We start from the raw sequence: 17,544 nt of genomic DNA on the forward strand, positions 1-17,544 counted from the left end.
GCCAGTGAAGGGTAATGGACCCTGTCCCTCAGAGCAGTGCATGGGGCTGGCACTTCACTTCACAGACCCCAGGAGGCCATCTGGGGATCCACGCTCAGTGACTTTGAGTGGCACATCCTCCCAGCCCTCCATTGTCCAGCTTCGTCAGGGTCCAGCACAGGGAAGGGGCTCACACACCTTTACCAAATGAAGGGGATGGAAGGCGTGGCTTCCTTGTGTGGGCCTGCGGTTCTGACATGTGCAGAATGAGCACTGCCTCCTTTGGATCAAGCTCACGGCTACCATGTTCTCTTGCTTCACTCATGGCTTTGTGTTCAGGAGCAGAACGTGCCTTTTGTTGGCCCATATGGGAGAGTGGGTGTGCAGGGGCAGGGTAGCCTCGGGTGTCTGGACAGAAAGGGACAGTGGGACTCAAGGGGCATCAATGACAACAAGATGAATACATGGTATGCATATGCATCTTACCCATGGGGCACAAGGCAAGTGCAAAGTGTTAGAGAGAGTGTGAACAATGCCACGCAGTGGTTCTGGGCTGTGGCTACATCTTTGGCATTTAGTAGGTGCTCAATAATTGCTATTGGATGGATAGATGGGTGGATGGTTGGTAGATAGGTGGTGAATGGATGATGGATGGTGGATGGACAGATGTCTTGTGGATGGATGGATGGTTGGATGAGTGAGTGGGTGGTTGGATGGATAGATGGCTGGTAGATAGATGTATGTATGTATGTATGGTGGATGGATGGTGGATAGATGGTAGGTGGATGATGGATGGATGGATGGATGGATGGTGGATTGATGATGGATAGATGGATATGCATGTGGTGGGATGGGCTCCGGGCCAAGGACCTCAACACCTGGCATAGCCCCCAATTATCCTTTCTTGGGCACCATCTCTAATGACATAGTTTCAACATTGGGCATGTTCCTCCATGTTCCTTTCCCTCCTTGAGCCCAGCATGTCTTGTAGTGATGGATACTGTGCAGGCTGCATTGAGCTGGCCCTGCCTCCCCTGTTGTGTGACCGTGTACGCCAGGCAGGTGACCCCAGGGCTCCAGTTTTCTCAGCTTCAGATGGGAATTAATAGAACAGAATTCATAGAGTTCTTGTGGGCCAAAGGGAGTGACAGCAGTTTCCTTGTCCAGTACCTGATTTATAGTAAATACCATCTAACATTAATCATTAATAAAATCACTATGGTATTAGTCAGTTTATATCCATCTGATTGGGGCGCAAAGATCCTCTGCCAGGGAAACATCAAATGTTTGGCAACATTCGTGAGACCTATGGTTCTTGTTTCTTTTTGTTTGTCTGCTTTGACACATCTTGAGGAGAGCAATATGAAATAGAATCGTTGCATACTTTTCCTATCTGACATAGTGGGACTGTTGACTGCCACGGCAGTGAACAGAATGTTCAGTGGTTAGCAGCGTAGGCTCATCCAGGTGGTAGCATGTGTCCGTACTTCATTCCCTTTCATGGCTGAATAATATTCCGATGTATGGATAGACCACAATTGTTTATCTGTTCATGCAACATCTGGGCTGTTCCCACCTCTTGGCTATTGTAGATAAGGCTGCTGTGAGCATGGGTGTCCATGGACCTATTTGAATACCCATTGCAATTTTTTTCTTGAGTGAATTGTTTACCTCTCTTAGTTCATAGGATTGGGATTTCTGGGTTATATGGTATTTTCCTCTTTAAAAATAAATCCCACCCCACCCCATGGTTGGGGGTGATAGGGAAGGAGACAGCACACCTCCAAGCCCTCAAGGTTTAGGGTGGAGTTTACAGCTTGCATTTTCACTCACAGTTCACAAAAATCTCTGAGCACTTGCCTGGCACCTGACAGGTGCCCAACAGGTGTCTGATGAATGGATGGAGGGGTGGGTGGGTGGGTGGATGGATGGGTGGATGGGTGGATGGGTGGGTGGGTGGATGGATGGATGGATGGATGGGTGGGTGGGTGGGTGGATGGATGGATGGATGGGTGGGTGGGTGGGTGGATGGATGGATGGATGGATGGGTGGGTGGATGGATGGATGGATGGGTGGATGGATGGATGGGTGGGTGGGTGGATGGATGAGTGGATGGATGGATGGGTGGGTGGGTGGATGGATGGGTGGATGGATGGGTGGGTGGATGGGTGGATGGGTGGGTGGGTGGATGGATGGATGGATGGATGGATGGATGGATGGGTGGATGGATTGATGGTTGGGTGGGTGGGTGGATGGATGGGTGGATGGGTGGATGGGTGGATGGGTGGGTGGATGGATGGGTGGATGGATGGATGGGTGGATGGATGGATGGGTGGATGGATGGGTGGGTGGATGGATGGATGGATGGATGGGTGGGTGGATGGGTGGATGGGTGGGTGGGTGGATGGATGGGTGGGTGGATGGATGGGTGGGTGGATGGGCAGGCCATCCTAGCTTGAGTGGTGATTGGAGGTAGCAGCTTGCTGAGAGGAAGGCTGGTCCTGAGGACAAGCTCCTCCCAGGGCGTGTCTGGGCTACTCCCCACTGGCCTCCCGGATCCCTATGTGAGTCCCCTGTGTGCCACTTATTCAAGGGCTTTTGTCCTTTTCCAGGGTGATATCCAGCAGCTGCTCTTCGTCTCGGACCACCGGGCAGCTTACGATTACTGCGAACACTATAGCCCCGACTGTGACACGGCCGTCCCTGACAAGCCCCAGTCACAGGACCCCAACCCAGACGAATACGTGAGTCAGCCCCCCGGGGTTCATGGTGGGGTTGTAGGCAGACCCCTTGGGAGGGGGCGGGTCCGGCAGGCAGGCGGGGGGTGGAGGGACACAAAAGCCATGGGGCCCCCCTTTAAAATAAACCCTCTGGGCAAGAATCCGAAGTTTGTCCTGTGCCGCACCCGGCAGCACTGTGGTTCAGCCTGCTTATAGTTCTCTCCACCATTTCCAAGTGAAGGTCCTCTCCTGCTTCCGGGTCTCAGGGGACGCTCGGCTTCTGTCCTGTTCACCCTGCTGTCATTAGTCCTCCTGGCCTCCTTCTGTCCCGACCGGTCAGAAGAGAAGGAAGGGTGGCCCTCATGAAGCTGGGGTCCCACGGCCCAGGCAGGGCTTCCAAGCCCGGGCTGAGTCCCTGCAGCCAAGGCCTCCTGGCCAAGCCCCTGTCCCCATTTTAGGGGCAAGACCTTCTCTGTCGCTGTGGTTTGGGGCTTCAGTGAGGGTCAGGGGATTCTGAGGGACCGCAGCATTGCCACAGGACCCCACAGCTTGGCGGCTGTCCTGGCCCTTGGTTCTAAAAGATCAGAACGTCTGCACCTTTTAGGACTCAACTTTCTTTGAAAGGGCCCTGAGCCCCCCATTCCCTCCCTCGTGCTTCCCATGGGGCTGCCTCAGCTGCCCACAGAGCGGGAGCAGGTGGAGGCCCGTTCGGAGCCACGGCTTTCTGGTGTCCCCCCTTCCTGGCTGAACCTGGACGGTGAGGAGAGCAGCTTGGCTCCTGGTGGGGTCCCGCCTTCCTCACGTGGCCCCGATTTGCTTTCAGTACCCGGAAGGAGAAGGTGAAGGTGATACCTACTACTACGAGTACCCCTACTACGAGGACACGGAGGACCCGGGCAAAGAGCCCACCCCCACCAAGAAGCCCGTGGAAGCTGCTAGAGAGACCACAGAGATTGCCGAGGTCTGTGCGGGAGCTGCAGGCCATGGTGGGGAGGACGCCGTGGCTGGTGTGGAGGCCAGGATGGGGTGGCTGGAAGCTCGGCAGGGAACCAGTTCCCTGGGGGCCAGGTGATCATCTGTGCTTTGTGCCCGTGGGGAGGGGGGGCAGCGGGCTCGCCACTTGCCGTGCCACCAGCAGACGTAGGCATGAGGGGGGCATGTGGCTTGGCATCTGAGGTCTTTTCCTTTTGCCCGTTCCAGTGCAGGATCGGGGGTTTCAGGCCATGGACAGCATGCCCCGGGTCTGGCTTCCTCCCGGCCTGGATGGAGTCCGCAGGGCCCTTGCTTGGCCTCGGGGCCGTGCTGGGGGTCCTCTCCAGACCTCCCTGACTCCCGCTCTGTTCCCCGCTCTCAGGAGCAGACCCCACCCACCACAGCAGCCCCTCCGGTGCCCGACGCCAGTGAGGGGGCCGGGAAGGAGGAGGACCCCGGCATCGGGGACTACGACTACATGCCCAGCGAGGACTACTACACGCCCGCCCCTTACGATGACATGAACTACAACGAGGGCTTCGAGAACCCCGACCAGTCCCCTGACCATGGCGCAGGGGCCGAGGTCCCCACCAGCACTGTCGGCACCAGCAACTCCTCCAATGTAATTGGTTCTCTTCCGTGTGGGCTTGGGCCAGGGGAGGGGGCAGGGGCTGGGGGAGTGCTCGGGGCTCCCTCTTTTCTCTGCTCTGACCTCGGGGGTCCTGGGCTGGCTCCCTGCCCCCCAGCCCAGCAGAGCCCAGCCCCCAGGGGCGCTGAGCAGGTTTGGGGTCCCCGACTCACTGAGCCGGTCTTACTGTTGTCTGCATTCCATCTGCGAAGTGGGTACGATGAGCCCCGCCTGCCTGGGCTCTCGGGGTTCGGGTGGGGGCGGATGAGGACGTGCGTGTTTGCAGTGTCCCTCTCTGGCCTGAGGGGGCCGGGCAGGACAGGTGCACGAGCGTGGGGTCCGGACCAGCAGAGGAGGCATGGGGCCCCCTAGTGCCCGGCATGACCTAGTGCCCAGGGCTTTCCTGCTGGGCAGACCTGGCTCGGAGCCTCATCCACTGACTTTGGAGAGTTTCGTCCCTCTGGATCTCAGTTGTCATTCACAAGGGGCACTCACAGGTCCTCCTCTAGGGGTTGTTGGCAAGCTTTCGGATGGGGAGGGGGTGAGCACCGCACCCTGCACACAGCAAATGCTTCACAGTCGGCATTGCGTGATGCCGGATTCTTGATGGCACAGAGCAGACACCTGGTTCTGATGGGTCCAGACCCCTCTGTCAGCGGGATGGGACTGGGGGCTTGTTACCCCAAGACCACGAGGCCTTGGGCCGGAGCCCCCGACGGCACTGACTTCCCCACAGCGTGCGGTGCCCGTGTAGCCCCAGCTTGCTATGGGGTCCTGTGGGGCTTGGGGTGAAGTCTCCCTGTGGCGAGAGAGAAGATGCGTGAAGAGGCCACTGGGGCCCAGGAGTGGCCCCAGCGAGTTCGCCTGGGCTCCTGGGAGGCCCCATCATTGGCATCCCCAGGCTGTGGGACTGGGCAGGGAGGGGGTCTCTGTCCAGTTCCTCACGGTCATCCAGTGACCCCCGCTGCCCCCTCCCTCCCAGCCGGCTCTGCCTCCGGAGGACGACTTGGAAGGGGAATTTACTGAAGAAACCATCCGGAACCTGGACGAGAGTTACTACGACCCCTACTACGACCCCACCGTCTCCCCGTCGGAGATAGGGCCGGGCATGCCCGCCAACCAGGACACCATCTACGAAGGGGTGAGGGGCTGTGGGGGCTCCTTCCGCCTGCACCTTCGGGGCCCGGGGAGGGCCGGCTGTGAGCGGCCCCTGCTTGGTGAGCCCCCGGGGCCGTGAGAAGGGGCCTTCCTTTCCCTCCTCTGCTCATTCTCTGTCCACCTGTGTTTTGCGAATCCAGATTGAAGGACCACGAGGAGAGAAGGGTCAGAAGGGAGAGCCTGCCATCATTGAACCGGTAAGGGTGCTCTCTTGTCCCCTCTCTGAAATCGGCGGCGGGGGGGCGGTGGGTGATGCAGGTCGAGGCCCGACCCGTGGGGCCCCTCGCGGACACCACACGCCGCTTGTTGCCAAGGCTTGAGAAAAGGGCTCAGGCAGGGGAATGTTCCAGACCTTGCCTGAAGGGCCAGCTGCCTGGGGTTCCAGCTGGTGAGAACGCTGCGCTGTGCACTTGCAGTCTGAGCCTCTCACTGCGTGCGGCTGTTGTCAGCGGGGGGAGAGACTCAGAGCTCGTGAGAAGGAGGGGAGCCCCTCTGGAGGGGTCAGAGGGTTCACGGGGCGCCTCGGATCTGGGTGCGGCCGCACGGGGGGTTTAACGCTGCCGCACCCGGGCCGGCGTGGCCACCGCGTGGGGTGAGTGTGGAAACTGGTGAAGCGTGGTGGGCTGTCCCGTGGCCAGGGAGCTTGGGAAACTCGCTCTGCTGGGCGCAGGATCACGGGGAGTAGATGCAATGGCTACTGATGGAGTGGGGCGGGGGGAGGGGGCTCGTGGCCGGGGGCGCAGGGGGCTGCTCCCTGCTGCCATGTCCTCTGCCCCTGGGGAGCCCGGCTGGGAGCACCAGGATCCACCCCGTGGCCTGAGAGCTGCCGAGGTCAGGCCCTGAGCAGGCCAGCGAGGCACCACGTGATCAGCCGGGTGGGGCGGGCTCCGCAGCTGCGTGTGGTGGCCCTGGCGGTGTGGGCCGGGCAGCTGCTGTGGACACGACGGCGGGGAGGGGCTGGCCAAGGCCCACCCTGCCACGTCGTCCAAGCGCCGGAGGGAGGAGGCCAGTGTCCTGCCCTGCGGCTGGTCACAAGGCGGAACTGGACTAAGGGTGGTTCCTGGTGGCTCAGCTTGGGATAGGACGTCAGGGTTCCCAGGGCCTTATGACCTTGGATTCCTGGGATGGGGAATTTTGTGGCCTCCATCCTCCCATGGACTTGGGAAGGTGCTTTTAGAACCTCAACTGCTGGTCTCCCCCAGAGAGACCCGAAGCCCCGTGTCCGGGGCTGATGGGACATGGGCCATCTCTGGGGTGGAACGCCCAGTGGGCAGAGTTTCAGCGGAGCCCTCCCGGTTTGGCCCCATGCCCAGCCCATGGAAGCATCTGGATAATGGCGAAGGCAACCCCTTGTGATTTTCCCTCCCGGCCTGTCTGGGGATGGGACCCATCAGCCTCATGGGGCTGTGGTCCCTGGACACATCCTTGTCTCAGGCTGAGAACATTCCCCTTCCAGGGCTTTCTGCGGGTTCAAGGAAGACGGCTTGACCGAGGGTAGAGGATGGGGGTACAGGGGAAGGGTACAGGGGAAGGGTGCAGAGGTGCCAAGGGGGTGGGGCCAGCGCCAGGTGACCCCTTGCTCAGTAACATGGAAATCCTGACACCAAGTCCAGACACGGGGGAAGGGTGAGCGGGGGGGAAGCGCGGGGCAGCCAGCAGCTGGGGTGGGGGCACCCCAGAAGGACAGCAGCTGTGTCACAGTCATATGGCGGGGGCTGGCCTGAGCCTGGCTGGTCTCACTGACCACACATTTCCCCAGACACTCTGGTCCCCAAATGCACCTGCTCTTGACTTGGGGCACCTTTTGTGAGGCCTACATGGCTTCATTGGCAGGGCATCTTGTGCGGGCAGGTGCCAGGGAGGGGCTAGGCTCGCACCTTCTGGGCGCGCTTCCTGTCCCCTCGCAGCCTCCAGATGAGCCTCCGGGAGGAGAGCCATGGTGCCCCGGCTGCCAGGCGCTCGGGTGGGGGTGGGCGGAGGAGGGACTGAGGAAGGAGAGCCGGCCCAGCATAGACGGCGTGTCTACACAGGTCCACCTCATCTCGGGAGGGAAACCGAGGCATCCGGACACAGCGAGGGGAGGGCTCCCTCCTCTGGCCCCAGTGTTCAGTCCTGCCCCGTCCCCAGCCCTTTCCTCGAGTCCGCTGGGCCCTTCCCGGGCCTCTGGGGACGCCATGTAAATAGTTGGAATTTCTCAACCCAGAGATGCTCTCAAAGTCTTAACTCCGTAAACAGATGGCCGAGTCCGGGGAGCCGGCTGGCGTGGGTCTCGCAGCTGACCGCTGACCGCAGAGGGCGGGGTGGCCGCTGCTTCCTCTGTCCCCACCCTGCTCCAGAACCTGCCCTCTGGGGAGAGGGGCTCCTGTCCGTGGAGCCCTTGGAACCAGCTCCCTCTCGACCTCGCAGCCGCACCTCCTGTAAATTGTCAGCAGGATGAGCGGCTCCTTCAAAGGACAGCAGACTTCTCTGCTGAGGGGATTTGGGTTTATTGGCATCCTGGGACTCCAGGGACCAGTCCCCAGACTCCGTGTCTCGTGGTACCTGGTGAATGTCCTTGGGAGGCATATGAATCACTGTCTCTACTCTGCACTGTGGTTGGGAAGAAACATTTTTTTGTGTGTGCTGTTTAACGGGTGGATGCACCTGCATTGAGAGCTGTGTTCAGCTGGGCCAAGGCCAAGATCATCACTCACAGATACCTTCTCCACTGAATTTTGAGACTGGTGTCTACATCCTGCTGGGGTGTAGACCGGGCCATCACCTCGCAGGAAGACCACCACGCTCCCTCGTCAACGACACCTTTCTCGCTCCTCGGTCATGGCCACGGGTCCGGTTCCTGGCGACAGGTTTGCCTCCCTGCGCTGGGCTCCTTCATCCCGGCGTCCGGCCTCCTTCCCAGGCCGCCCTGGACTGCTCTGGCCCAGCCTCCCGGGAGATCCGTGATCGGCATCGCCCCAGCTCCCTGAGAACAACGGCCAGTGTGTCTGGGAAGACAGCTGCAGGCCCCGGGCCCCGCCTCGGCCAGAGGTCTCTCGCTTGATCCCAGCTCTGCCACTGAGCCTCCCCAGCTGCTTTTGTCCGAGGAGGAAATTCGAAAGCTATTTGCATGAGCTGTCTGTGTACATTTTGAGTACAAATATTCCTCTGAGTGCACATCTGTGTAAACACATCTTCGCAGGGACTGGGGAGCCCTGGTGGGGAGGCTGGGGGTCGGAGGACCCAGCAGCCCGGTGCCCCTCACCAGCGTGGGTCTTTGAGCCTCGGCTGGGCATTCCCCTGTCCCCCTGGGGAGGCCACGCCACGTTTGTCAAGAGCACCGCTCACTTTGGAAGGGAAGTCTGGGCACAGGGACGCACACCATCCCTGGAGGGAAGCAATCTGCTTTCTCTGGTTTGGGGGAAGAGGGAGCATGAGGTCTGCCCCCGAGGCCTGTCCTGGCAGTCTCAAGAATCATTGGGGAGGAAGGCATCGCTGTGTCCACTCTGCTGGCCCCGAGTGTGGCTAAAGCCTACTTGGCCTGGCCAGGCAGAACCTGGCTGGTCCCAGGACCCCCAGATGCCATCCCTGCTGTGTTCTCAGCGAGCAAATCCCTGCGGGGGGCAGGAGACCCCTTCCCTCCCGCGTGGTTGTGCATGGTCTCAGAGCCCCCGGAAGTGGGCATGAGACACAGAGGATGTTGGAGGTGCCCGGTCTGGTGTTGACTGGACAGGAGAGAGGAGAGTCCTGCTCTGGGAAGGGGCTGGAAGTGGATGCTCGGGAGTGGGGGCACCCTGCCCCCCCGGGCCTGGGAGCTGCATCTGATGACCCCTCTGCTACTCACATGGCCTGTCTGGGGTCCAGGCTGATGGGGTGGGGGGCAGGAGGTTCCTGCTTGGAGGTGAAGACTGTGAGGGCCAGTGGCAGGGTGAGGGGCTTATGGAGGAGGGCGGCCGAGTGTCCCGTGGACTCGGGCTGCTGCTGGGCATGCTCCCTGAGGCCCGAGTCTGTGGTCCGGTGTCATCCTCACCAGCAGGGCCTGCCGGGGGTCCAGGCCCATGCTGGGATCTCAGGAGGGATGGGGTCCTGGGGTCTCAGACACTGTCTCCTGTCTTTTCCAGGGCATGCTCATGGAGGGGCCGCCGGGCCCTGAAGGCCCCGCGGTGAGTGTCGTGTTTCATTTCTCAGGCCTGTGGGAGGTGCTTGGGGGTGGGGGATGGAAAAGAGGGGGGCACTCACTGCCCTTTGCAGACCACACCCCGCACCCCGGCCCTGAGGCCCAGCACTGCCCCCCTCACCCTCCCCTGAAGCGAGGCAGGAGCGGGGTGTTGCCTTGTGGCTGTATCTTTGAACTCGGTCCTGATTTTGTTTTTAATTCCAGGGTCTCCCAGGACCTCCGGGAACGATGGGCCCCACTGGCCAAGTGGGTGACCCTGGAGAGAGGGTAAGGGTGGCTTAGCGCTCAGCTCGCTGGGTGTCCGCGTGTCTTTCCGCTCTGTGGCTGGTGTCCTCACGCCTGCAGATGGCGGCTGGAGCGTCAGCTTCCTTGTGCACACCGCCCGGCCCTGTTACCTCTCACAGCACCTCCTCCTCGTGTCCATGTACACACCTGGGGAGCGGCACCCCCTCGCGGCCCTGAGCCTGGGGCAGGTGGTGTCTGCGAGGCCCCCACGGAGGCTGCTGTGCTCGGCTCGCAGAGGGCCCCGCGGCCTGCGTTAGCCTCCCAGCGACGACTGCTGTCCACGGCACCCGGGATTAGGATCTGCATCGATCCTTCCTCAGTATGAGAGCTTCCTGGGCCTCGATTTCCCCTCACTCCATCTTCCTTCTTGGAAATCAAGCAACAGAACGGGAGGGCTTGCTCTGGGTCAAAGGGACCCTCCCCGGGGTCCTCTGATCATAGGGACCCGTCCCAGGTGCCCAGTCAAAGGGACTCACCTGGACTCCCCGCCCCCTGGGTCTGGGGTCCCCAGATCAAAGGAATGTATCCCCAGGTCAAAAAGGACCCATCTTGGGGACCCCCACCATCAAAGGGACCTGTCCCAGGTCCCCGGGTCAAAGGAACCCTTCCTGGGTTCCCTCTGTCAAGGGGACGCGCCCCCCCGGGTCAGAGGGACCCTTCTTGTCCCCCCCCGTCAAAGGAACCCTTCCTGGGTTCCCTCTATCAAGGGGATGCGCCCCCCCGGGTCAGAGGGACCCTTCTTGTCCCCCCCCGTCAAAGGAACCCTTCCTGGGTTCCCTCTGTCAAGGGGACGCGCCCCCCCGGGTCAGAGGGACCCTTCTTGTCCCCCCCCGTCAAAGGAACCCTTCCTGGGTTCCCTTTGTCAAGGGGACGCGCCCCCCCGGGTCAGAGGGACCCACACCGGGTTGTTGCTGGAGAACGCGGGCTGAGCCCAGGACGCCACAATTTCGCTGTGACACCTAGTGGAGCTTTGGGGTACTGCAGCCTTGGGGCTTCTTGGCCCGCTTGGCTCGTTTCTTCTCCTGTGTTGATTATTCCTGCGGCTCTAATGAATATCGACGTGAGCACAATCAGATTAAGAGCTAGTCATCAGATGGCTAAGTTGTGGACAGGAGAAACTAGGAGCGTGTGTGTGTGTGTGTCCTAATGGACGTTTATCCCCAGGGCCTGGCACGCTGCCCAGAGAGTATGGACCTAACGGTTTGGGTGGGTGTGTGGATGGGGCCGGTGGCTGGGTCTGGTCACGTGGCGAGGCGGCTAGGGTCTGCTTCCGAGGCAGCACAGCGGCGGGCAGCCAGGCTCTGGGCCTCGGAGCTGCCCCGCCCACAGAGCCGGTGAGCGCTGAGGTGGACTTCAGACTGCGTGGATTAGGGTTAGCAGCGGCCGAAGGAGGGGGTTCTCGTTCTGTGTGGCCGGGTCACCTCAGGACCCCTCAGATGGGCATCAAACAAGACTCTGTGCCTTGCTGTTTCTCTCTAGCTGGTGGCCCTGGGGCCCCAGAGGACGGGGGTCTTTCTCCATGGACTAGGATGGTCTTCCACACCTCCCGGCCCCTCCCCTCTGCCACGCGGTCACGACTCCAGATGTGGGAACCACTGCTCTGCCCCTGGCTCCAGCCCCAGACCACTTGAGTTCTGCCGGCTCTACCCCAGCTTGCTCTGGAGACCCGGTCCCCAAAGGTCTGTGTGAGATGGGGCGACCACCAGGGGCCCCCACGGATCCTCGTGGGAGGGCCCCATGAGCATGACCGAGTCCAGATGTCAGCGAGGGAGGACCACATGGCGTGGCAGATGCTGTCTTGTCCCTTAGATGCAGGAGAGGACGCTATTCACAGTGCGCACAGATATGGACAGACCACAGTCAGCCTCGGTGTTGCTGCAAGTGTCCGTCCCTCTGTCCACCATCCACCCATCACACAGGCCGACTGTCACTGAGGCCGACTCCTCCCCACTTGCTCCCTGCCTTTGGGCTGAGCCTGGCTCGGGGCCAGTGGTGAGTGGTCAGCTGGGACCTTGCGCACTGCAGCCGGACCCGGTCGCTCTGTTGGAGGACCCAAGGCCCCCTGACAGTGGAATATCGTTGGTTTGAGCAACTGATGTCTCTTAAATTCAAGCCAGGATCTAGGAGCCTGGGGACTGGGCATGGGGTCAGCAGAGACACCCACTCCTATAAAGTATGCTGTCCCTGGAGTTAGAGGGAAACCCGCAGCCCACCGGCCTCCCCAGTGCCTTTCCAAGTGGGGAGGTGGGAGCTGATTCCAGGAGCCGAGCACTGCCCACCCCTCCGGGTCCCACTGAAGCCACCGTTGTCTAAGGAGATGTCTCTGCTCACAGTTCAGCATCCTCTCAATGCCCTGCTCTCCTGGATGTCACCTGGCAAAGAACCCTGGAGGCACAGTCAGGATCCTACACTGCCACCTGCCACTAGGGAGACCTCAAAATCCCTTTGTAGGGAATGGAAACATTTTTTTCCATCCTCTTAGGTTTTGTGATTGGGACATGCAAATTAAACTGACAGTAAAGTGTGTTAATAGGAGAAAAGGCACACACTTTTATTAATATTTTAAGTTTCATGTGTACAGGGGCATCACAGAAAGGCAGTGAAAACTCAGAGAAGCAGCTAGACTTGAGTATCATAGACTTATGTATCATTTCAGCCAAGGGCGACACATCGTGGAGAAGTGACTAGCAAATCTATGGGGGAACTAATGGAAGGTAAGGGTCGTTTTAGTAAGGTCTGCTTACGCAGACTTACCTCCATGCTGGCTCCCTGTCTCCAGTGATAGGGGTTGTTCTCGCCCTGGTACAGATGGGGATGGGGATAATTCATGCCATGCTCATGAAAGAAAACTTATGCTCTCCTTTTAGGCAGAGGAGGGGAGGGCAGAGGACTTTTGTTGATTCTCAGTCGCCTTCAGCTCAAAATAGTCCTCACAGCAAAGTGGCATATTTTGGGGTGGCACATTCTGATCCCATTCACTGGCTTGGCCTCATTTGCTTGTCTGTACGTAGGAGGTTTTCACTGGGTGATCTGGAAGGATCCTGCCCTCCCCCCCCGCCCAGTTCCCCCATCCTGGGATTCCCTAGCCTTTCCTATTATTGTTTATTAATTAGTTTTTTTAAAAAAGGTTTATTTATTTATTTTAGAGAGAGAGAGCGTGCCCATGAGTGGGAGGGGCAGAGGGAGAAGGACAAGCAGACTCTGTGCTCAGCACAGAGCCTGATGCGGGGCTCAATCTCACAACCCCGAGATCATGACCTGGGCCAAAACCAAGAGTCGGTTGCTTAACTGACTGAGCAACCCAGGGACACCAGTTACAAATTAGTTCTTATCTAACCTTGACTGGCTGAGCCTGGCTTCCTAACGGGATGGCTGCCACTTCTCCCAGCTGTTCTTGCCCTTGGGCGGTGTCCCAGTAGAGAAGGGGCCTGAGCCATCACCCCATCCGCCTTCCCCTAGTGATAGATGGGGAGGCCCAGGCAGGCAGGGGTGGGGGGAAATTGTGAAAGCAACAGGGGGAGGCAAGGCAGGGCTGGGGCTGATGTGGCCTGGCTCTCCTTCACGCAGTGGGGAGGCTCCCACTCCTTCCTCTGGGGCTCAGAAGGAAACTGAGGACGAGAGAGCCGGGGGTCCCGAGGGCGCTGCCAGCTCCCACGTGGGGCTGAGTACTCCCCGAAGCCCCGCTCAACATGCATGTTTCCTATCAAGTCGCTTCATGTCCAGGACGGAGGCCCCCTCCCTCCCTCCCTCCCTCCCTCCCTGCAGAATCTGATGCGTTTGGTACCCTCGGGGCGGGGGGGGGGGGGGGTTGGGGAGCGGCAAGGGAGGCCACACCTGTCAGTCCGTGATAAGGACGCGGCTGTCCTGCTGCCTGGCCAGCCCCGTCTCCCATTTGGGAGGGTCTCAGCCCCCACCCACCGACCACTTCTTCAGGTTTCAAGGGGTGGGGTTTCCCATGGGATTTTGCTTGAGTACGTTTTCTGTGCCTTACACGGTTTGTAAGCCGTGCTCTAAAGGGCATCCATCAGTGCCCCCTCCCTTAGGAAAGCGCGCTTCCCAGGTGCCCGCGGCGTCCCCAGCACCACCTCGGGGATGGCACCCCACCCTGCCACCGCATTCCCTGCTGGCTGGCTGGATTTTCGCCCAGCACCAGGGGAACGGACACAGGCCGGGTTGCTGGCACCCTGACGGCAGATTCCACTGAGGATTGATCGGATGAAGCGCTTCGCTTCGCAGACGCCATTTCTAGTGACGCGTCTGCTGGCCCGCAGGGCAGGCTGGTTTCTCTGTTGTCTCCCCGCCTCCTGGGGACATGCATGCGGACCTGTTCTCCCCCCGAGTGCTCCTGAGTCAGACCTCTTTGATGGGGCCACCATTCAACCCCCCACAGTTGGTTATTCACGTTCCCCCACAGCCAGGCGTCTCTGTGCTTGAGCTCACTAGGCCGTCCCGGACAGACGGCTGTGGGCCTCCCTTGCTGCTCCCACCACCCGGAGGGTGCGAAGTGCATCCGATTCTGCAGGGAGGGAGGCGCCCCTGTGGGAAAGGGTCTCCGTTCTGGACATGAAGTGTCTTGAAACCTGTGGATCTGTGCCCACAAGCCACGGGGGCACGGCCCTTCCCTGGGCGTCGTGGGTCATCGTCCTCTCTGTGGCTTGGTCACCCCCGCTCTGAGAGACATCGCTGAGCACTCAGCCGGGCCTCTTGAGTCTTCTTGTTAATCCCTGGAAGCCAGAAGGACCCCCTCTCATAGCAGGAGCCTACCGGGCGCTCCTCGAGAGGGGACAAGGCCGAAATTAGAAACAGTCCTGGGCACATCTTAGTCCCTCCGTCTGGCCCCAGCAGCCGCCCAGGGCTTGGAAAACCTCCGTGGGCATGGCTCGGGCTGTCCTACCCGCGCCCGCTCCTATTCCGGGGGGCGGGCATGCCGGGGGCAGGTGGGGTGAGCGGGACATGTGGCCAGCCCCTGACCCCACGGAGAGCATCGCTGGCCACTCCCAAGCTCTAATTGCCCAGGAGCTGGTTCTGCAAGGAAAAGTGGCACACTTACTGAGGATCTCCAGGATTCATGCCAGGTTCCTTTTCTGGGTCTTTCTAAGAGCCAGGCAAAAATATCTCAGTATAAAGACTCCTCTGGCCTTTGGGGGCCCTCCCCGACATCCTGCTGCCTGTTTCGGGAGCAGGAGCATGGGCTGCTGCTGGGCGGCTCACCGGGTGCCGAGCTGAGGGCTCACGGACTCAGCTTTGGGTCTGGATCTGCAGCTTCGCCAAGGATCTGAGTGCCCTGTCCCTTCATCTTGGTGCAAGAGCAGGGCCAGCACGGCCTCAGGACACCCCCATTAAACAACAGCGATTTCTTAATGCGGAGGCGGCCCCCTTGTTTCTGGACTCGCTCGAGGTGTGGCCCAGAGCCCCGCGGTGCCGGGGCTTCACAACACTTTTCTCCCACCAAGTTCGGACACTGATTTGGGGGCCAGCTGACCAAGTCATACAGAACAGGTGACCTTTCTTATTTTGCTTTTAACCCAGTAGCTGGAGCCGAGTGGGGTCCCCGTGACCTCCCCATCAGCTTGCTGGGGCAGCCGTTGGTGTCCCACGCGGGCCGTGTAACAGAGTGAGCCACGTTGTGGTCAGTGTCCTGAAAAGTGGGGGGCTGGCTTGGAGGTAGCCCCGCCTTCCGCTCGGGGACAGAGGCCATAGGTTACGGACCTTGGCGCTTGGCAGAGGTTTGCTGACAGTTCTGCAAGCCGTCATGGGTTGGGGGCTCTGCGGGACTTACATCACACTGTAAAGCTCTGGGAGGATTCACGGGGGTGGGACATCACCTTCTGCCTCCATCGTTCTGGTTCCAGAGCCTCCCCAGCCCTGGCGAGGCTGAGGTCCCAGCACCGTGGCTCAGAAAGAGCAGGGAAAGAGGACATGGTGGGAGGGTCTTGGGGAGGGGAAGGTGGACGAGGGGCCGCCCCCAGCCTGCCCCCGGCTTCCAGGGCCACGAGACACCAGCGTCAGGTCCCCGGGAGACACGGACCCTGCATCTTAAATTGCGGTTTGATTTGGGACCGACCCCGAGGTGCAAGGCTCAGCAGCGAGCAGCACCCCAGATTTCCAAGAGGAGACCCCGGGTAGCCAAACCTGTTCTCGATTTTTTCTTTTTTAAACACACTTCTTGTCTTCTGAGGATTTTTTTCCAAAATGGCAGGTAATGGCAGTTTGGCCGCGTCTGTTAGCAGACCTTTGACCCAGGGGTTCTGCTTCCAGGCACTTCCCTGAGAAAGCTGCCCGCCTACCCACCGCCGCGGCGGGCGCCCTCGGAAGGCAGGCGGGGTCAGTGAGGAGCCCCTCCCGCGTGGGCAGCTCTGCGGCCACTAAGCTCGTGAACAGGCCGCGGTGCCCAGCGAAGAGCAAGAGCAGATTGCGGGGCGGTGTTGTAGGGGGCGACCTCCTGGAGAAGGGGCAGCACCTCCCGAGCCGCACGCACGCCCCGCACCCCCGCACCCCCGCGGGTGCGCTCTGCGTCGCGAGCCGCCGTCCCTGCGGCCAGCCGTCCCTGCTGGTCCTGGCTACTCTGGGGGCGGAGAGGGAGCTTCCCCTTCTCGCTTTGTACAAATCACGTTCTACAACAGCTCTCAGGTGCGGAGAGTTATACCGGGGTGCGGCCGATGGGGGTCCCTTTCCGTCAGGAAGAGGGAGTCAAACCTCCTTCTGGACGCAAAACGGGCTTTATGCACCTCAGGCTGGGTGGGAGTCCGCCAGGATTAGTGAGGAAGCTGGGCTGATAAAACAGTTTTTTTTGAAGATACACTGTCTTATTTGTCTTATGTTTGTAGAGTCCTGAAAGGGGCAGGGTCCCTCTAGAGATTCTGTAGAAGGTGTCAGTCTGGCACCTGCCTCAGGGACCAGATTAACGGGGTCTGTGGAGACCACGGGGTCAGCTGTGTACACACGGGCTCCTGAAATCGCTCGAGAGGGGTCTGTGTCCCGTGGACGTCCTTTACATCTGTCCCAGTGAGCAAACGCGTCGACTGCCTTCTGTCCAAGCAACCACACGCAGAGTTGGTGGGGACCGGGTCACGAAGGGCAGCACGCTGGTGGATGCTGGACTCCGGCCTTGGTGTCCTTGGGGCGGCCCCGCCTGCTGGTGTGCAGGCCTGGAGGGTGGATGCTGCCCGTCTCCCAGAGTGTGACCTGTGTCCCCGGATTGCAGTCTCCCACCTCTCTCTGCCCTTGCAAATCGCTCTAGGTCTGGCTCAGGGCCCCCTCCCTCATCCCTCTCCCCCCAGAAGCCTTTCCTCTTCCTCAGCACACAGCCAATGCCCCTCTCTTCCCTGCGCTTGGCTTCTGGAACATTCCATGCCATGGGGTCTTGCTGCTCTGTGCATTTCCTCGCAGGCTGCAGCTCTGACCTCATCTGGACACAGCCCTGCTCCATCCCTGTTGCATTCTGACACAGCTGTCTTGGGCCTTCTGTCCACAGGGTCCCCCTGGACGCCCAGGCCTTCCTGGGGCTGATGGGCTGCCTGGTCCTCCTGGAACCATGCTCATGCTGCCTGTGAGTATCCTTATTTGTGGGCATGGGTGGCCGGGGCTCAGGGCTCAAAATGTGGTGGAGAGGGTGCCCTGGGCTCTGTCTGAGGATCCATCCCCTGGCC

The 17,544-nt window shown here is 60.4% G+C and overlaps 1 protein-coding gene across 3 annotated transcripts in view; it reads left to right on the forward strand.

Moving 5' to 3' along the window:
* Positions 1-17,544, forward strand: part of COL5A1 (collagen type V alpha 1 chain) — a 155,916-nt gene that overhangs the window by 63,854 nt on the left and 74,518 nt on the right. For all 3 annotated transcript variants that reach the window (XR_004922416.2, XM_036108711.2, XM_036108705.2), the window contains exons 5-12: positions 2,592-2,723; positions 3,523-3,660; positions 4,054-4,293; positions 5,282-5,440; positions 5,598-5,654; positions 9,555-9,596; positions 9,815-9,877; positions 17,370-17,444. Coding sequence is in view for 2 of the 3 variants with exons in the window: in XM_036108711.2 (XP_035964604.2) it covers positions 2,592-2,723; positions 3,523-3,660; positions 4,054-4,293; positions 5,282-5,440; positions 5,598-5,654; positions 9,555-9,596; positions 9,815-9,877; positions 17,370-17,444 (906 nt within the window). In the remaining variant the exon portion in view is untranslated. The remainder of the gene's footprint in view (positions 1-2,591; positions 2,724-3,522; positions 3,661-4,053; positions 4,294-5,281; positions 5,441-5,597; positions 5,655-9,554; positions 9,597-9,814; positions 9,878-17,369; positions 17,445-17,544) is intronic.

Source organism: Halichoerus grypus, chromosome 14 (genome assembly GCF_964656455.1).
Source record: "Halichoerus grypus chromosome 14, mHalGry1.hap1.1, whole genome shotgun sequence".
In the NCBI taxonomy this organism is placed as follows: Eukaryota; Metazoa; Chordata; class Mammalia; order Carnivora; family Phocidae; genus Halichoerus; species Halichoerus grypus.